At 34.8% G+C, this 21636-nt stretch overlaps 2 protein-coding genes across 4 annotated transcripts; both read right to left on the bottom strand.

Annotated features, from left to right (window-relative positions):
• Positions 1–8995: 8995 nt before the first annotated feature.
• Positions 8996–17351, bottom strand: LOC7494560 (ultraviolet-B receptor UVR8). Of its 2 annotated transcripts, none has more exons than XM_002305929.4 (11): positions 16938–17300; positions 16693–16837; positions 16133–16243; positions 15931–15991; positions 15501–15619; positions 14757–14842; positions 14402–14603; positions 13816–13869; positions 10370–10483; positions 9585–9641; positions 8996–9320 (listed from the first exon to the last, which is right to left on the bottom strand). In XM_002305929.4, the coding sequence occupies exons 1-11, from the start codon at positions 16964–16966 to the stop codon at positions 9129–9131; spliced, it is 1170 nt and encodes a 389-aa protein (XP_002305965.2). In that variant the 5' UTR covers positions 16967–17300; the 3' UTR covers positions 8996–9128. The 2 variants fall into 2 exon arrangements, with proteins under 2 accessions (XP_002305965.2, XP_024454667.1); XM_024598899.2 differs by having other exon boundaries at positions 9165–9320; positions 9506–9641; positions 16938–17351.
• Positions 17352–17719: 368 nt separating this feature from the next.
• LOC18097620 (14-3-3-like protein A) lies at positions 17720–21425 on the bottom strand. Of its 2 annotated transcripts, XM_006384148.3 has the most exons (5): positions 21135–21425; positions 19608–20118; positions 19348–19470; positions 18552–18668; positions 17720–17979 (listed from the first exon to the last, which is right to left on the bottom strand). In XM_006384148.3, exons 2-5 carry the CDS (start codon positions 20091–20093, stop codon positions 17920–17922), a joined length of 786 nt encoding a protein of 261 aa, XP_006384210.2. In that variant the 5' UTR covers positions 20094–20118; positions 21135–21425; the 3' UTR covers positions 17720–17919. The 2 variants fall into 2 exon arrangements, with proteins under 2 accessions (XP_006384210.2, XP_052308568.1); XM_052452608.1 differs by lacking the exon at positions 17720–17979 and having other exon boundaries at positions 18010–18668; positions 21135–21301.
• Positions 21426–21636: the final 211 nt, after the last annotated feature.

The raw sequence follows: 21636 nt of genomic DNA, 5'->3' as shown, positions 1-21636 counted from the left end.
TCACATGACCTAACCTACCATACCACACATCACAAAACTCAAGCAAATAAGAAGAAAATACATTCTTATTTTTGTTCTCATCATTGGTTACAATAGTCATTACATTTCTTTTAAACAGGCCATCACACAAATACCTCTTTTCTACAAACATACCACTCTTAGAGAATATAAATTTATCACTTTCAAAAACTATCTTAAAACTATTTTGCTCATCAATGAGCTAGACACCAAGTTCTTTCTAATGCCGGCAATATGTAATACATTGTTAAGGGTGAAAAGCTTTCTAGAGATCATCTTCAGTGTTGCAATGTCACGGTCACACAAACTAATTACCATAACTTTAACAATTAAGATAGTATAGAGTAAGCAAGAGGTTGACCCCACGAGGAAGATCTAGTTCAGATCTTTAGGCTAGATGATTCAAAGTTGGGGGGTTTGGAGGTTTTCTATGCTATGCTATGGTAAACAAAATAAATAATCAAACTAAATTAGATTAACTGAAACTTATTAAAAGAAAAACCTTGGTCTCAAGCAAACGTCCACCTATGAAAATCAAACCTGATCATTGAAATGATATGTCGATTTATATTTTGAATATCCATCTTTTCTTAACATTAGTGAGTTAACCAATCCACAGTATAACTAATGCTAACCATTAAACAACCATAGTTTCCACACTAGTAATTTAATTCAATGACATCCTTAAGAACTAGATAGGTTGATAAATCTAGATAACATAATTGTATGTATTCTATGTTTAAGTTAATTAAATGTCTTTTCTAATATTAACAACATAGATACGCCATAATTATTAAATTTAGTCGCTTCACAAGTTTAAATATCACAACTCCGGTTTTGATAGAAAACTTAGCAATAGATTGGTTAGAATAATAATAACTCATAGGAAATAAGCATAAGAAAACATTCATACTCATCATATAAACTAAAAAGAAAAGATAAAATAGATCTCACAGTTTTTAAAATCCGAAGGTTTCAGTATCTTTTTAACCAAGAAAAATAACTTAGCTTTGCATGTCTATTGAAAAACTAAGGAAGAGAAAAGATGAAAACATAATTTCAGAGATAGGAGAAAAATAACTTAGCTCTGCATTTTATATATAAAATATGGGCAAAATACTAGGTATGTGTTTGTAAAACTATCGAATAATATGGTTGCATGATTCAATAAGACCTTTCCAACACCTAGTACCTTAAAGGTTGTTGAGTTCTTCATGTATAGGTTTTCTCCATCCACTTTTTTGTAAGCAGAAAACATCATCTTCTCATTGCATACATGTCTTGTAGCACCAGTGTCAACCCATCACTACTCAGGAATATTGATAAGGTTGACTTTGGAAACAACACAAAACAAGTTCATTTCTGAAACTTTATTAGTGAGGTGATTGACCTTTTTGCAGGGTTTCTTAGCTTACCCTTATTTTTTCAATCTTTGGCTAGATACCCAACCTTATTATTGATAAAGCACTTGTTATTGAACTTCCTAACAATTCTTTTATCTTTCACAAGAAGCTTCTTTTAATTTTTGTTATAGGACTTTACCACTTGTTCCACAACATTTGCTTTTGGGGCACTGGAAGGGTTGGTTCTCTTTTATCCTCAACCTCAAAACGAGATCTTCAATTCCCATCTCATTGGGCTTGTTTTTAAGATAGTTCTTGAAGTCTTTCTAAGATAATGATAATTTTTCAATGATTGCAGCCACTTGAAAGGATTGACTTAGAGACATATCTTCAGCATGTATATCATGCAAGATGAGTTAAAACTCTTGAAATTAGCTCATTACGGTTCTTGAATCAACCATCTTGAAACCTAAAAATATACCGACTATGAATTTCTTCATACTAGCATCTTTAACTTTGTACTTTTTATCTAGAGCTTTCCATAATTTCACTCTTGATTGAATTATACACGTCATATAGTGTATTGTCCAACCCATTCAAGATATAGTTCTTGCATATGAAATCAGTATGATTTCATGCATCCACAACCGCCATAGTACTAGGGTCAAATTCATTTTCTGATGATTTTGGTGCTTTCTTAGTTAAGAACTTTTCCAAGTTTACGATGGTCAGATAGAATAGCATCTTTTGTTGCCACCTCTCAAAGTTCACTCTTTAAACTTTTCAGGTTTCTCACCATGAACCACATATGTTGATGGTGGAATCCTCACTACCAAAATAGTACTTGCTGAAGCAACATTAATCTTTAGTAGAGGAAGTAGAAGACATGATATAATCTATAAAAAAAACAATAGCCGATAATATTTATAAATAAATATTTTGGCTCCATAATAAACAAGTAATAAAATTAAAACTTGTAAAAGAGCAACTTTTCAAATAAAAATATTTAAATGATGCAAGATAAAATCCACAATCATTCATTTTCTAGGGTTACTATGTTAAGCCCTATATTGTTCACTGAGATTTATTCAATTATCATTATTTTACTACATAAGTTCCCATAAAAGACTGAAAGGGTCACAAACGATCCCACTTCAAACTCAATCTCCTCATAGACGGAATTTTATAGACCGTATCTATTCACCGCACTAACTTTCTATATATATGAATAGTAATGTATATGTGAACAAAACCAACTAGATAACTTTGATGCCAGTTTTATAGAGTGTAAGCACTACCAGAAAATCGATAAATACAAACGGAAATATCGAGGGAATATTTCCGTCGGTAAATTTCCGAGGGATTTTACCGACGGAAATATTTCCTCGGTGGGAATTACCGTGGGAAAAAAATTAAAACAAAGCAAAAAACAAATGATGACGTGTCATTTTTACCAATGGAATTACCGACAGAATTTATTCCGTTGGTAAATTCGTCGGTAAATCCGTTGGTAAAATGTGAACATTGTTCATCATATCAATTACAAAGGGAATCACCGACGGAATTTTCCGTCGGTATTTTCCAGAGAACTCCAGAACTGTTCACCTTCCAATTGCGCTGTTAATTGTTGTTCTTTACGGACAAAATCACCGACGGATTGAAAAGTCGTCGGTGTTATTCGGCGATTTTCTAAAAAATTCAATTAATTTAAAATTTTCATTTAAATATTACAGCCGGAATCACCGACGGATTGAAAAATCGTCGGTAATGGTTGGCGGTTTCTGAAATATTTTTACGAAATTGAAAATTTAAATTAAATATTACCGATGGAATTACCGACGGAATAATTAAAAAATATTAATATTCAATTATCCGTCGGTAAATCCGTTGCTAACGCACCCCAATAAAAAGCCTGAATGCCCTTATTTCACAAGAGACAGACTCATTTCTTATAATTCTTCTTCTTCTACTTCTTCTTCTTCTTCTTCTTCACTATATGTAAAAAAATCAATATCTATTTCTTTCTCTTCTTTTCTCTCCTCATCTCCTTCTCTTTTCCTCCATGCTCGGGTATGTCTTCTTCTTCTTTCTTCTTTTATCCTCTTAGTTTTTTTTAATTAATATGCTTTACGAAATTTTTTTTTCTCTCCTTAGCTTCACTTGCAACTACATTAAGGTAAGATTTTTCTTTTTTCTTCTTTTTTCATGATTTTTTTCACTATATTTTTTTTATTTTATTTTTAATTGTTTTTGTTCTTAATAATTGTATAAATGTTGTTGTGAGATTTTTTTTTCATATGAGACCAATTTTTAGTTGATTTATTTATAGGATTTTTAAATTTTTAGCAATTGCAACTTCATTTTTTTCATATGAATTTTTTTAGTTGAATTTATTTTTTCATTTTATTTATTTGATGCAAATTGTTTTGAGTTGATTTTCTTCTTTTTTTTCCAAGCATTTTGAGTATATATTATACAGTGTTGATTTATGTTACTTTAATTATTTTATAATTTTATAAAATGAATTTTTTTAAATGTTTTTAAATAATTACCGACGGAATTACCGATGGAATTTCTGTCGGTATATCCGTTGGTAATAAAAAAATATTATTATCGAGAGATATACTGACGAAATGAAGCGGGTAATTTTATTTTTTTATTACCGACGGACACAAAATTACCGATGAAAGATTCACCGACGGAGCATTTCCATTGGTGATTTCGTCGGTAAATTAATTACCGACAGAATATGTGTCTTACCGACAGAACATGACCACCAAGTTTTTTATTTTTAGGACATACACCTTTTTAATCTCATTTGAATAGGTTAGAAGTATGATGTTGCATTTTAGGTTACCTTTAACATTTTAGGTTTATGTAGTTAACACTATAATTCACTTGATCAAACATGAACCATCTAATTTTCAAATGTTTGAAAAGAAGGTTTTGTGAATTTTGAATCCACATAAATTTTACACGTATGATTTTTCTCAAAACTCATACTTGGTAATAATTAATGGTTTATTAACCTTTGTATAAATTCATAATTCACATGACCTAACCTACCATACCACACATCACAAAACTCAAGCAAATAAGAAGAAAATACATTCTTATTTTTGTTCTCATCATTGGTTACAATAGTCATTACATTTCTTTTAAACAGGCCATCACACAAATACCTCTTTTCTACAAACATAGCACTTTTAGAGAATATAAATTTATCACTTTCAAAAACTATCTTAAAACTATTTTGCTCATCAATGAGCTAGACACCAAGTTCTTTCTAATGCCGGCAATATGTAATACATTGTTAAGGGTGAAAAGCTTTCTAGAGATCATCTTCAGTGTTGCAATGTCACGGTCACACAAACTAATTACCATAACTTTAACAATTAAGATAGTATAGAGTAAGCAAGAGGTTGACCCCACGAGGAAGATCTAGTTCAGATCTTTAGGCTAGATGATTCAAAGTTGGGGGGTTTGGAGGTTTTCTATGCTATGCTATGGTAAACAAAATAAATAATCAAACTAAATTAGATTAACTGAAACTTATTAAAAGAAAAACCTTGGTCTCAAGCAAACGTCCACCTATGAAAATCAAACCTGATCATTGAAATGATATGTCGATTTATATTTTGAATATCCATCTTTTCTTAACATTAGTGAGTTAACCAATCCACAGTATAACTAATGCTAACCATTAAACAACCATGGTGGCCACACTAGTAATTTAATTCAATGACATCCTTAAGAACTAGATAGGTTGATAAATCTAGATAACATAATTGTATGTATTCTATGTTTAAGTTAATTAAATGTCTTTTCTAATATTAACAACATAGATACGCCATAATTATTAAATTTAGTCGCTTCACAAGTTTAAATATCACAACTCCGGTTTTGATAGAAAACTTAGCAATAGATTGGTTAGAATAATAATAACTCATAGGAAATAAGCATAAGAAAACATTCATACTCATCATATAAACTAAAAAGAAAAGATAAAATAGATCTCACAGTTTTTAAAATCCGAAGGTTTCAGTATCTTTTTAACCAAGAAAAATAACTTAGCTTTGCATGTCTATTGAAAAACTAAGGAAGAGAAAAGATGAAAACATAATTTCAGAGATAGGAGAAAAATAACTTAGCTCTGCATTTTATATATAAAATATGGGCAAAATACTAGGTATGTGTTTGTAAAACTATCGAATAATATGGTTGCATGATTCAATAAGACCTTTCCAACACCTAGTACCTTAAAGGTTGTTGAGTTCTTCATGTATAGGTTTTCTCCATCCACTTTTTTGTAAGCAGAAAACATCATTGTCTCATTGCATACATGTCTTGTAGCACCAGTGTCAACCCATCACTACTCAGGAATATTGATAAGGTTGACTTTGGAAACAACACAAAACAAGTTCATTTCTGAAACTTTATTAGTGAGGTGATTGACCTTTTTGCAGGGTTTCTTAGCTTACCCTTATTTTTTCAATCTTTGGCTAGATACCCAACCTTATTATTGATAAAGCACTTGTTATTGAACTTCCTAACAATTCTTTTATCTTTCACAAGAAGCTTCTTTTAATTTTTGTTATAGGATACTGATCAGATTGACAATTAGCATATTTATAGGGGACTGACTAAATTATTATAAAACCTATTTGATGAGTTCAAAGTTTTTTTAGACTTGATCAATTCTATATCTATTAGCTTAACTCCTAATTCAAAATCTTCTACATCATATCTAGCTACCATGAAAAGTCAACAAAAACAAGAATGAATGAAGGTATGCTATGACAAACATTAAGTAGTGTTCAGACATTTCATGATAGTTTGCTACAAGTCTTGAGACCGACCTTCCGAAGCAGTATCAAAATACACGTTATTTTATATCTGTCTCATTAAATCAGCTGTCATTAGCAAAGTTCCTACTGTGGAATAGATCTCCTATCGAAAGTCCAGCATAATCCATCACAAATCCAGATGTTATTCTCACACCAAATCCATTAATGTATGACGAATGGAAGCTTATGGATCGACATCCTCTTACTTGCCTGCAATCAACCATCTTAGTTGGAGTTCTTCCTAATCTTATTGGCATGCAAACTTGTCATGAGACATGGGAAGTCCTAAAGGAACACTATGCATCTGTGTCTGTACGTAACACATGTACATCAACTCCGAAACGAGTTTAAGTGAACAAGGATGGGGACCGAATCTACTAGTCTATCTAGATATATTTAAGGTATTAGCTGACAAACTACTCGACAATGACAGCTTTAAAGTTTGTTCATCAAGCCTTGATTGCCCTATGATGTAGTTGGGCTTGCGATAATGGGTGATTCTAGACAGCCAGGTGAGGGTCTGCCATAACTAGATGAGGATTTGTCCTAGATAGATTATGTGGATGGCCTAGCAGATATATTTATGAACCAGTGGGATAGGTCTAGGTTCAAGAGGAGGTCTAGTCACGCTAGACCAAAATAACAACTCAAAAGGGTCATGACTTTTTATCCAACCATTAGATCGTGCTCAAATATTTTATCTTTTTAATATTATCATAGCAATATTACACTTTAACCCCTCATATCCATAAAAACACTCATGGGTTATAAATAAATCGTGAATCCTTCAAACAAAATATTATAAATCTTCATTCTCTACTGCATATTTATTTCCAAAATATATCTATGTAATATTATTGTATTTTCTCTTAAAAAGTCACTGACTTAATCATTATAAAGTCTCTAAATTCACCAAATATGACATTTTGCAGGTATCAAACACCCGCCTTCAATCACCTTGGCCAAGAAGAATGGATCTAATTGTCAGAACCAAGAGATTAACTGATTGTCCAAGACATAAGTCGTGCCCTCAAGCTACTTTGATTTTTTGGAACATCATCAGGACCTTTTACAAGTATCAAGCACCTGTCTCTAACCACCTTGGCGGGGGAGAATGGATCAAATTACTAAAATCAAAAGATTAACCGATTATCCAAAACATAAGTCTTGCCCCCAAGCTACTTGGACTTTTTGGATATCATTATTAGTGTCATATGTGAAAAACTGATCAAAAAGTCATCAGTTTCTTTCTAATGACATTTCCAAGTCATTTCATGACACATTTGGGCTAGAACGCTTGATGGATCTACCTATTACCATAGACTTTTGCCCATTCAGACTTCCAATAACTCTTAAGAAAATGCAATAACTCTCCAAGAAAGGGATTGACTTGGTCTCCTTAGTGCAATAGCACAGCCCTCCTTGGGTTCCCCTCCGCCCCTTAGAAAGTTTTATAAGTATGGGCATCGACATGGGTCTATCCCCTCCACCTCTTAGGAATTTTCCAAGCATAGGTGTCGATTGAGATTCGTTCCCCTCGGCCTCTTAGAATATTTTCTAAGTATTGGCTAGCCCTCCTTGGATTCCCCTCCGTCCTTTGGAAAATTTTCTGAGTATGGATGTGACATGAGTCTGTCTTCTTTGTCCCTTGGGAAATTTTTCAAGTATGGGCATTGATGGGGATTTGTTCCTCTTAGCCTCTTAGAGAATTTTCTAAATATGAACTCATCTTTCTAGGGTTCCCCTCAGCTACTTGGAAATTTCTAATAATAGATTCCACCCTTCATGGATTCCTCTCAACCTCTTAGAAAACTTTCTAAATATAGGCTTGCCCTCCTTAGGTTTCTCCACCTATTAGAAAAATTTTCTAAATATGGAATCCTATATGGTTTCACCTCACCCTCTTAGGAAATTTTCTAAGTATGGATCCTTCATGATTCACCTCTACATACTTAAAATAAAAATCAAACATGGTGTATCCCCTACACATAGGCTCTCAAGTATATTAACTGAGGTTTTCACTACATTTCTCATACAAAATAAAATTGACAAACTCGTCGTACCAGGTATTTTTACAAGTCTTTGCATATAAATATCACAAAGACTTGGAGAGCTGCTAATAAAATCAAATTTAATAGCCTAAAAAAACCCCATAAAACCCAACCTCCCTTGGGCTTAGCTACGTTTTGGATCCTACTATCCCAAAACCCATTAGTTGTATAAAAATTCTCTAAGAGCCCATGGTACCATATTTTCATTGATATTAATATTGTGTAAAAGATAGTGTGTAAAATTTTTTTAAGAGTCCATCATATTTCCATTCTATATTAATACATGTATCAGAGATATAAATATCTCTTATTAATACATATGTTAGTGATATTTTTTCTTTTTAATACTATTAGGACAATATTATTCTTTAACTCCTTATCTCCACAAAAAAGACTCATAGGTTGTAAATAAACTATAAATCATTTAAACAAAAGGTTTGAAATGTCCTCTTTGTATTGCATATTCATTTATAGAATATATCTCGTAATATTATTATATTTTCTTTTAAAAAACTTACTGACTTGATCATTAAAGGGTTCATAAATTCATTAAAGAAGATCTTTTGCGAGTATCAAGCACCGCCTCCAACCACCTTGGCTAAAAAAAAAAAATTAGATTATCAGAATCAAAAGATTAACTGATTATCCAAGACATAAACTTGGCCCCAAACTACTTGAATTTTTTGAAACATCATCAAAAACCATATCCCATGACATGGAAATTGAACTCTTCCCGTAAGTAAAATGGAAAAGTGAATACCATCCAGTAATTTATAAAATTATCCAGCGTTAATGTTCTCTGAGTTGGTCTTGCATTGTCTCGTATTACAAAATCAGACTTTTAGACATCATGTCAAATCTATTTAGATTCAAGTCCCTGCCATTTCCACGATCGCCAAAGTATGGCGACCTCCGCAACCAACAAGTTTAGCAATCCAGTGTCCCTCGTCTCCATTGTCACGAAGTTTTTTAGGAGGCGGGATGTCTAATGGCACTTCCATTGGTTGACCTGTAGTCACATTCCTCCCATATCCAAGCCGTCCATGGTCACCTCGACCAAACTGCCAGAAAATCCGGTCAGCATATATTACTACTCAATATTAAAACAAGTCGTTTGCTGAGAAAGTGGTAAAAAGTGCAAATATCTGTGAACCTATGTACCTGTGTTTAAGTGCCCATGCAGGCAAAGATATTAGAGAGAGAGGGAGAGAGAATAAATATGCATAGATGCAGATAAGGAATCAACCTCTATGATGAACAAAAACTGCACTCCACCCATATATCATGTCATTGCCATTGGAATAAAAAGAGCTGATTATACTTACGGAAAACATCTGCCCATCACGTGTCAACGCAACTGAATGAGTCCCGCCACAAGATACCTGGATTGCAAATAAAACCAGTTCAATCTTGAACCATGGGAGGATATTACACTGGTTAACCATAGCAAGCTAAAAAATACCAATTCAATTTTCTCTCTTTTACAATCAATTACAATAATGAGGATTGTCACAACAAACTAAAATATGTGCTTCAAATATAGGGCAACACTAGAAATTATATTAAAAAAACAAAAGGCTTGCAAGTCCTTATCAAACAGTTCCCAGAGTTCCTAAAGCTCCTAGCAAGGGTTGAGGGAACCTACTGTCAAACCTGAGTAATTGCTCTTCAATGATTAAGTATTACTATTAACAATATACTATGATCGCTGAAATTAATGCATCCAAATCTAGAGAAAGTTGGCCCCGTGAATGTGTGAGCATGTAATCCAGTAATGTACTTCAGGGAAATGGTTCCACCATTAACTTCAGTGCCAAGTTCAGTTTGATGTTTAAGCAAAATTCACCAAATGCTCAACATCGTCCCGAAAAGACCTTACATCATTCAGTATATTAGGGGCACAAAAGATGAGCTTAATTGTTCAATATCAACGAGCATTCTCAGGAAACATATCATGCATATTCTGTAGAACTTAGTAGTTTACAATCCTATGCACACATGACAAACAAAAGGAATTGCAAGTTTGGGTTGCCAAAGCCAAAAATTTGTATTATATACAAACCGTAAATAAGAATTTCCGAGAGTTCCCAAATGCATATGTTGATGATACCTGAATAATGTCCTCCCCTGCTAAAAGATTAACCTTTTGGGGGACCATTTTACTGCTCTTGTCATTATCTCCAAATCCCATTCTTCCGTGTTCACCTCTTCCCCAACCATACACCTGCAATAGAAGACAGGTATTAAGCAAAAAATTATTTTCAACCCAAATGGTAAAGACAAACAAAACCAGATCGGGTGACATATGTAGCATATGCAACAAGGAAGGTAACACCTGATTCGCCTTAAAAACAAAATCAGAAGGAAGCTAGGTTTAAGTTCTGTTGGTATGACTTGCAAATTAATGTAGTCAGGCTTGTAGACACAGGTGGTTCTAAGTATTTAGATGATGATCTAACATTACTAGATAGGGATTTGGCCTAGACAGACTATGTAAATGGCCTAACAGATGTTTTTATGGACTAGTAAGATAGGTCTAAATCCAAGAAAAGATTTGGAATGGCCAGATCTGATTAGCTCCTTAAAACTACGATAATGAGAGATTTGTCCATTACATTGGGCTCAAATTTTTAAGGTGATTCTATAGGCAATTTTTTATAGGACAACCACTGCATCACTGAACAGACAGTCAGATCTTTCAGAATTGTGTTTTGTGCTTCTGATATGATAGTTTTTATTATTTTCCCTATGTTTTTTCAGATTCTATGTTCTAATTCAGATTATTTTTTGTTTATTTCCTTTATGTTTTCAGATTCCTAGCTATTTTCTAGTTAAGATAGGGTTTTCTGACCTTTTTAAAGATATTGTAAACCTCTTAAGGAGGCAACCACCATATGCTTTAATTTTTAGAGGATAAAGTAGTGAATTCAGGGTTTACATCTAAAACCCTCTCTGCTCATAAGTATCTTATGTCTTTTTCTTGTGATTTCGTGTTGTTATTGTCCTACGTAGCTTCTACCTGCATTAATTGGTATCAGAGTCTAACGGTCCTAAGTTTTATATTGCTTGTTGTGTGTTGTAATTTCATCGATAATTGTTTGCTTGTTGTGTTACACTAAACAACCATGGTAGGAAATGGTTATAGAGTGGGGCATGTCCAAGGGGAGGATGAGGAGGCTCCCCTTCGAGGAGAAACATCCAGGAGCTCATCATGAAGGACATGCAAAGACATATCGCATAATTGACTCGTAGACTAGAAGAGAAAGAGCAACGTGAACATACCCAGGAGAGTGATCACGGGACCTTAGCTAGTACTTAAAACCCAAAGGCGTGAACGGAGAAGACAACCTCATGATAGGGAAGAGGTTAGATTTGGGGATTTCAGGTTTCATATCAAAATCTCTAAGTTTATTGGAACCTTACAGGCAGACAAGTTTATAGACTAGTTGAACAAAGTCAAGAGGATTTTTAAGTATAAGGAGGTTCCTGAGTAGACACAAGTTAAATTAATCACAATCAAATTGAAAGGTCAGGCATCTACCTGGTGGGAACGGTTGAAGAAGATGCAGGAGAGGCAAGGAAAATTGAAAATCAATGACTAGGATAAAATGAAGAAGAAGATGAGAGAGCAGTTCCTTCTTTTCAGTTATTCTCAAACCTTATACCAAAGGCTTCACACGCTGAGATAATGAGGTAAGTTTTTCAATGATTACACTAATGATTTCTACCAGTTAGTAGCTTGGAATCTAGCAGAAACAGAAGAGCAGTTAGTTGCAAGGTATTTAAGTGATCTAAAGCAGTCTATACAGGAGGTATTGTGTCTACAGTCTTTATTAATAGTTTATGAAGCTTAACAAAGGGCCTTGACAACAGAGAAACAATAAACTGCTAGGAGTAGGAGTAGAAGTTTCCAAGTAGATTAGAATAATATAGGTGGGCATATCAATAATCAGAAGGCTACCACCACACAACCTAGGCCAGCTCAACAAAATCAATAGGCATCGGGTCAAGGTTCCGGTTTCAGAATTCGTTGTTTCAGATGTTGTGAACTTGAGCATCGGGCTAGCAAGTATAGTAAAGCGGAGAGTCACCCAAGAAAAAAAAATTTGGAATGACAAGTCTGGTTAGCTCCTTAAGACTATGATAACAAGTGATTCTACGAGCAATTTTCCCTAGGGCAATCTCTATGTTGCTGAACAGACCGTCAGATCTTTCAGAATCGTGTTTTAAGCACTAATGCTCCTGGTATGGTATTTTTTTTTTTTTTCATATGTTTTTTTCGGATTTTATGTTTTAATTCGGGTTTTTTGTTTACTTCCTTTATGTTTTCAGATTCCTAGTTGTTTCCTAGTTAAGATAGGGTTTTTTTACCTATTTAAATGTCTTGTAAATATTTTAAGGAGGCAGTTACCATATGCTTTAATTTTCCGATAATAAAGTTGTGAATTCAGGGTTTACATCTACAACCCTCTTTGCTCATTAAGTATTATGTGTCTTTTTCTTGCGATTTCATGTTGTTACTGTCCTGTGCAGCTTCTACCTACATCACAAATTAAATTAAGTTATTTTTATCTTTCGACTCAAGAAAAGTTTAAAACATGTTTGATTAGAAATAACTTCTGACTTTCATCAAAAAATCGTTACAAAATTGAGTCAAGATTTTGCTTTAAACTTTTTAAACTTCCAACTAATTGATTCTAACTTGTACCACCTCCCTTCATCAAAAAAAGTTGCTTTGTGTTAATTTTTGTCAAACATCTTCACTTATTTTTTTCATAAGCTATTTAAGAAATATAGCTTTCGAATTATGGCTCAAAATCAAAAACCATTTTCCACAAGTCATGTCAAGCGGAGCCTTATTCACAAAGCAATGGATACAGTTCCTATACTGAGAGTAAGGATGCGTCTCTTATTTATAATCAGCAAGATCCAATTCAAGCATCATGTAAAAGTCAGAGAAGAGAAAGGGGTTATATATGGCCCGAAAGCCAATAGCTAAAAGCAAACTCTTTAACCTAAGATACAAGCCTTTTAAAGATTGATACAAGTGGAATTTCTGATCCTAAGCTAGGAAAGCTCTGCCACACAAAGTAGCTTTTGACTTTGAGTCATAATTCAGAAGTTGTTTTTCATAGACAACTTACGACAAAAATAAAGTTAAAATGACTTGAAGTTAGAAGTATGTTTGTTAAGACTTGAAAGCAACTCTTTTGAGGAAGAGATGTAATATACCATACGTTAAATATTAAAAAATCTGACTTTTGATTAAATCACAATTTTGACTTGGATTTGTAACTAACTTTTGATTTAAGTCAAAATATGATTCTATCCAAATATACCTGTGAGAGTCAAAAATCAAGAAAAACAACTTGAATCAATTTGCAAAAATCATACCAAACATAACCCACATGAATAAAACATAAGCTCAAGATGAAAGTACAGAACTGAATGAACTTCTCTGCTATATACAATGTTGCACCTGAACAGGTTATAATAATGACAAGCATGCGGTCAACCTAATTAAAGAAACTTTTAGACAGCAAAGAGCATATTTACCTCCCCATCATCAGTCAATGCAGTAGAATGCCATCCACCAGCAGCAATATCAACCTAGACATACACTCAGGCTATTATAGATATGAAACTGAAATCAAGCACAAAATGTCTAAGAAATTAACAAGAAAGAAAACAGCTCATTCCATATCACCAATCTCAGTGCACATTAGCGTAAGCCTTTATTAGAAGTCAACAAGTTTAAAGTGCAGATTCTCTGCATCACTGAGTAACACGAGTCTTCACCCCTTTTATAAGCTTTCATGTTTGCACTGCACTAAATCGAACTATTGTACCTTGATCATGCCAAGGCACTACATATGGGGCACTCTCAGACTGGATGATGGCAGTGTTTTCATAGAAAGGTTCCAAACAACCAATTATAAGAAATGACATATTTTCAAATGATTTATTCAGGTAATCTGGGAAGAAGAATTTTCAAAAATAAACTTGAATGAGGAACCCATTCATCAATAAATCCTAACACTTCAGATGAGATGAGAAACTGTATTGTGCAACTAACGATGCCTAATGAAATGGAATAAAAATAGAAGTCAAGCAGAAAGGGACTTAAGGATGTAATACAAACCAAATTGAGACCAGAAAGTCCTTGGACAAGAATAGGTTGTGATCTTGGCTGAGTATCACCAGTTCCGAGCTGTCCATATTCATTATTACCCCACGCCCATAAAGTTCCATCTTCTTGAAGAGCTAAATTATGAAATGCCCCAACAGCAATGAGCCTCACTCTTTCAAGACCTTGTACCCGCACAGGGACAGATATCTGCTTTCTGAAAATATGAAAAGCTGTAAGTGGTTAAAACAGCAATAATATGAGGACGCAGCAAGCTATCAATACAAGCACACTTCAAAAGCATGTAGCAAGGACCAGAAACAGGGATATGTAAAAACATAATTGACGATTTAAGTCAAGGAAACTGTACATGTCTCCAGGAGGCCATGGTTGACCCCAGGTCCATACATGCCCTTCACGTGTGAGAACCACAGAGTGAGTACCCCCAGCAGCTACCTAAAAAATTAGCAATTAGAGATGGATGACATATCAGCAATTAGAACAGACAGAAAAGCAATTGAGGGCCAAGACATGTCATTTAACATATAAGTACAATCACAAATATAGAAGGGAGGTAAGTGAAAGCAAATTTCTAAGTTGTACGCAAGCTAGTCTAAAATTGCTATGATCCATAAAACCGATACTTAAGGCTTATGCCTCAATGAGTAAGATGCCTGATGCTGGAATAGAATTTAATGAAGCAGGATTACAACTCATGCGTGCACTCTAACATCTCAAATACCATTCTTGAGTATTCATGTCACTCTAAGGTTGTCGGTCAGCTTTCTTGGCTTATAGCAAGCAGCAGCAGGAGGAAGTTACATACTATTAATAGACTTAATTAATGCCTTGAAAAATAAGCATGCACAGTTAACCATCCTCTTCTACAATATCATTCGGAGAGCAAATAAAACCCACACAAGGAAAAGGGGATGAAATTAAATACAAATAGTAGATTCCTGAGTATTCATTTGTACATAACAACCAAGGAGGCAATCTGAAACCATATTCATATTTCATACAGCTTGGGAGGTGCTGGGGAAGATATTGAAATGGATTCCTTAAAATAATTCAACTCCTGCACTCTATAATGATTGATAGAAAAGAAAATCACCTGGCGAACTACAAGGTTTGATGCACAGCGTTGGGGGATGACTATATCCCTTCTCAAAGGCCTCCCAGTGTCATTTTTCCTCTCAGGTTCTTCACCACACTGGCCATATTCGTTCCCACCTACATTGTTAAAAATGTATCATACTTTTAAATTCATTAGTTCTTCCACTTATATATGAACATTGAGTAAACAAACTACATTCATGAGAAAGAAGGAAGAAAAAAGTATGAACATGAATTTTCATTCATACAAAAAAACAAAATCATTGTATTTTCTGCAACTTTTTTCTTTCATGCAGCAATTAACCAAACCAAGCAATGCTATTCAGATACAGGGAAAAAACCTCCTTGTTATCTCAATGATTCATTCTTATAAGCAGACAATGAGATGATTAATTCAAGAAAAAAACTAAAAGGGGATCATTGCATACCCCAAGAATAAGCACGTCCTTGATCATCAACAGCCAAACAATGCCAGCCACCAATAGCCGCCTAAAAATCAAGAAACCCAAAAACAAAATATTAGAACAAAATGATTGACACACAGACTTAGACACACACGAACCATTGCATAACCAAAGAGAAGCATAATCATCATGGTTTCCAAAAAAAATAACCAAAGAAAAATATTACCTGAACAATGTTGACATTAGCAAGAGCCTTGACCTGGCTAGGAATGTTCTCGGTTTTGGTCTCTGGTGGATGTCCTAATGTCCCTCTTTGGTTCCAACCCCAAGTAAACAACTAGCAATATCAATCAAAATATTTTTTTTCAAAAAACCCATTTACATTAACACCAACATATTGTAAACCAAAAAAAATGCTGCATGCATAAACAAAAGTGTCCTCAACAATTCATTCAAGTTGAGCTTCTTCTTTTTTTATTCTTGACTCAGTCCAAATCAATAACAAGTCAATAAATCTAATCAAGTTATTTAATTACTTTAATCCAAATAAATTTCAGGGTTATTTCACTAAAAAAAAATTCAACTACTTTAATCATCAGCTTACTTAAAGGACTTGAAATTTAAAACTTTACTATAAGTCAAAAGGCTGAACTTTCAATCATTATTTTTTTACTAGAAGCTAATAAGACAAGCTTAAATCAAATTTTTATCATTGATATCAAACAAACTATTCAGTGCATACTAGTATTCCAGCTAAAGCCAGAGAAGGGTAAGAAAAATAAAAACCTTGCCATCATCACAAATGGCAAGAGAGTTGCGACTTCCAGCAACAACAGAGCGAACTTTGTAAGGCTCGAGAGCTTTGACAACGCAAACCCATTCTTTGTCTTCGTTGTTCCCTATCCCTAGTTGGCCATCCTCGCCCGATCCCCTGATTCATATTTCACAAACAAAATAAAACCGAAAACATTGCCATGATTTTACTTGTACACATGTGTTTTATACAGTTAAAAGTGAGAGAGGATGCTTACCAGGCAATCACAGAGGACTCGGTTGCCATTGGAGAGAAAGCGACAAAGAAATAAGTACGTGGGTGTATTTATAAAGAGGAGGTTTTTTAAAGGGTTTTTGGGGTTAGTGGTGGCAGTGGGGGTTTTCCCTTTTTCCCTGCCTATCGCCTTGATTATGCGAGGTGAATTGGATTCGGACAGTGGTCTAAAAAGCTTTAGCCAGAATCGCAGTTTAGTGGAAATGGACAACCTTGAGGTTCCTTTTTTGTGGATTTGTAGGTTTAATTTACTTGTCATTATACAACACGACTTTAAGATGCCAACCATTGTAACATCATCTATAACCCTACTTGATCTGGTAATGGATTTCCCATGTTTTTAAAAATGTTTTTTCATCAAATAAAAAATTAATCCATTTCAAAGCACAACGAAGAAATCCAAAAAATTAATCCATTTCAAGCCATGGCAAGGCTCTGCTCTCAACTTGTCTTCACTAAGTCCAGCTTGGTCTAGTTGAATAAACGCCTATGCATTCAACTTTAATCATCCACAGTTATACACCATCGGAGCTAGTTACTTTGGAGGGCATATGCTTGATGTTCTGATGACCTAAAAGGAGGGAAACTGATTCGGGAACTTTTATAATTCCTGTTCTGTTCTACTACAACCACCTAAAGGTGTTACTGATAAACCAAACAGGGTTTTGAATGCTAAAAATTCGAAACAAGTAGTTTCGTCACTGATGTAATATCATATAGCAGAGCCACAAGGAACATCAAACCCAGAATTGGAAGATGAAAATCTGATAAAAACATCAACCCAGATTGTAGGCATCAATACTAAAAACTTGATAATCTGTTGGTACATTTCAATCCCAAGTACTGTGGCACGGCACTCAAGATTATCAAATTCATTAATAAATCCAACTACAACAACCCACAGGCGTCTGTAAATTTCACAAGATAGAAGTACAGAGTGCATATATCCTATGAACTGAACTTCATCACTGCGGCCCCTCGCCGGATTCACGTTTTGATGCTTCCTTGATCTCGTCCGCATCATCCTAAAATTGGAATAATGAACACATCAAGCATAACCAGAATAATATAAACTAAAAGCCTTTGAAAGTTACAAGCAGTTGCTCATGCATAAGCAACATCAGGTCAAAACCACCCAAGACCATTCTAATATCATACTCTGCTTATGTCTCTCATAAGATGCCCTATAACTTCAAACAATGATGAATTGTGATATAAAAAAAAAGGTCCTGAACAAGCCAACATAAATTGGCGAACATAACATATAGTATCAGGCATAATTTGCCTTTGAACTTAAGAGAATGTTGTCAACTCTGTCCACTCAGGTAGTGATTGTTGCAACTTCCAAATGCAAAGCACATAGCGTTTTTTAAAATATGCAATGCACAAATGGGTTATTCTGCACATATGGTTCCAAAACAGGATTTAATGATTCTGTAATTAGAAGCGAGAATGGTTAGACAGCTTCAGGGGTCGGCCAAACCTCAACAAACACATGTACATAAATGCATCCTTACACAAATGTGCAAATGGGTGTGCACGTGTGCAACCTTGGGGAAAGAATATGAATATGAGAGAGAGAGAGAGAGAGAGAGACCGTGATATCAGAGGTCCAGAGTGTCAGATTATCTCGGAGAAGTTGCATGATCAATGTGCTGTCCTTGTAAGACTCCTCACCCAATGTATCCAGCTCAGAAATAGCCTCGTCAAAAGCCTGCCCAAATATAGTACTTTTTAGTGATGTCAATAGGACCAAGAAATTCGTCAGTGATTCGTATGCAATTAAAGATATCGACACTAAGGACTGAATAGATCAACTTATGTTTAAGGAAACATGGCTTATCAACTAGGTTTTATATTAATACAGAACAAATTGAGTATAAAAGAACGAGTGTGCTGGTATGAACCAATTACAAAGCAAACTGATTTCACTAAATTGTAATATTATTTAGTAAAGTGAAGAAGGGACAAAAAAGATATCTCAATGAACGAACATTAATGAAACATGACAACCCTATGGACCAATACATAGTTACATTTAGGGGAGAAACCAAATGTACTGGCATCAATGCTTCACAAACTAACTAAACCAAGTTTGAGCAAACAATTTACTTAACATTATTGACCCAACAACTATTAAAGCACTCAATACTGTTAGCTTCCACAAGTTAATAGCTAGGATCCAATTCCATGCCAGTTATAAAATTTACTAATTAAAACCAACGAGAGGAATGGAGAGCCAGAAATATGCTCCCAAAAGCAAAGAAAAACACCAATCACTTCCTTTTACTCAAAATAATAATGAAAAGAAAACAGAAGAATATGCTTTTCACAACTTGCCTATAAACATAGAGGCAAATACATGCTAAATGCTATTGTATGCGAGGAAATACCTGCTTGGCAAGATTGCAAGCACGATCAGGAGAGTTAAGGATCTCATAGTAGAAGACAGAGAAGTTAAGAGCAAGCCCAAGCCTTATTGGGTGAGTAGGAGCCAGTTCAGTAAGTGCAATATCCTGCAACAAATAAAACAAAAGCAAACTAATCAGAGAAATAATAGTTGCACATATAAAGCTAAATAGCACAAACAACAATGACAATAACAATTCAAATTTATAAAAATTGGCAACATGCTGGCACAAAAAGGGCCCACCTGAGCAGACTTGTAAGCCAACAAAGTGCTCTCAGCAGCTTCCTTCCTCTCAGCCCCCGTCTTGAACTCAGCAAGATACCTATGGTAATCACCCTTCATCTTGAGGTAAAATACCTTGGACTCAGCAGATGAGGCAGAGGGAACAAGATGCGACTCAAGGAGGTTCAAGATTCCGTCACAGATCTTGCTGAGCTCAGCTTCAATTTTGCCCCTGTACTCCTTGATGATTGTGACATGATCTTCATTTCCTCTGCTCTCTTCCTTCTGCTCAATGGAAGATATGATCCTCCAAGAAGCCCTCCTAGCTCCAATGACATTTTTGTAGGCTACGGAGAGCAAGTTCCTTTCCTCCACAGTTAGCTCCTCCGAATCAACTGTCTTTGCAACTTTCTCCATAAACTCCACCATTTCTTCATAACGTTCAGCCTGTTCGGCCAACTTGGCCATGTAAACATGCTCTTCACGTGATGATTCAGTTGGCGACATTTTTATATCAAACTAAAAGTTACTTCTGCAAGGAAGTTCCAAACACATGTATCATTAGAATGAGCTGGACAATATCGAACTCTAAGGGCTACATTTAATTACATAACTAGCTTGCACAGATTCATAAATTAACTCTTCCATCAACCACTCAATAACATGTCTCCATCTATTGATTCTTAACTTTTTCATCCGTAAGTTATTAATAATTTACAAAAATTGCAGACCTTTTGCAAGCTTTAGAATGAAATCCCTCAAGCTTGAACGAAGTCAGCTAGAGCCTAGAGACGCTAAGAAAGTTGAAATAACACAAGTTCTCAACAACCCCAAAAAGAATGGCAAGAATTATCCTTCAAAGATCTTTGCAACATTAACAAAATCACAGCCCTAGATCAAGTTATGAGATCTGATTTCTACAAGTCATTTAGAAAGTCGTTATTGTTTCTACAACAAAAAATTTAATCCCAAAACCGACCATCTAGAAATGAATGTCCACTCTCCAATTAATAATAAATCAAACTCTAATTCCTTAATTTCTCCAACATTTTCTCGTTAATAAAACAGATCAGATTCACAGACGTAAATGGAAACCGCAAAACCACACCTTAGCATACAAAAAGTTTCATCTTGTAACAATTTCACTTGGAAATTCAGACTCTTGGCCCCATAATTAAAAGCCCGAATCCAAGCTACCGATCCCATTACTTTCAAAAACATTCTTCGGCAAATCGTAACAATCAATTCTGACCTCATATGCTTTGCTATCTCCAAAATAAAATTAAAAACAAAAAACCTTCTGTATTTAGCGAAACCAACCAGTTAAGCGTCATAACACATTAAGATAAAACAAAAGACACCAAAACCAACATTTCCTACACTTTCTCAGCATCCAAACAAACCACAAAATAATTAAAAAGCACATAAATCTCAGCAGATCGAAAAAAAAAACACACTAAATAAATCCAAACAAATCACAAATAACATAAATCCACAAAATTAAAACCACAGATCTAACCCTAAAAACAAAAAAAAATGTAACGCTACCTTGAAAAGAGAATCTGCAGACACGGGTCTCTCTCTGTGCGTGAAATGGAGGGGAAGAAATTGCGATGGAGGGGTATTTTGGGCTCGTTAAAAAGACTGCGAGGGAGGGGTACTTTGGGCTTATAAAAAGAGAGGTCATGAAGTTAGGGGTCCAATGAGAAAGTGACAAGTATTGGGTGGCGGAGATTTCGTGGGAGTTCGTATTTTTCTTTTCGGATTTATTATTTCTGGGAAGGACACTCTAGCTTTGACCGTCAACGGAGATGGTCTGAACGAGTGATCCTCTGTGTGCGTGTGTAGTCGGAAGGCTAAAAAGTCTAAAAAGAAAGCAGCCTTTAATTTATTGATGATTCGACGGTCTGTGTGTGGTGGGCCCGACTTTCCTTTTCTTTTCTTTAGGTTGGTTATCACTTCAAGGAAAATTGGGACTTGGAATTTTGTTAGCCTTTGCCTAATCAATTATTATCCCATTATGCTCCTTCCGTCTTTTTAAAACCCAACT

The sequence above is a fragment of the Populus trichocarpa genome, chromosome 4 (assembly GCF_000002775.5).
Source record: "Populus trichocarpa isolate Nisqually-1 chromosome 4, P.trichocarpa_v4.1, whole genome shotgun sequence".
In the NCBI taxonomy this organism is placed as follows: domain Eukaryota; kingdom Viridiplantae; phylum Streptophyta; class Magnoliopsida; order Malpighiales; family Salicaceae; genus Populus; species Populus trichocarpa.
This window is presented reverse-complemented; position numbering and strand designations above follow the sequence as displayed.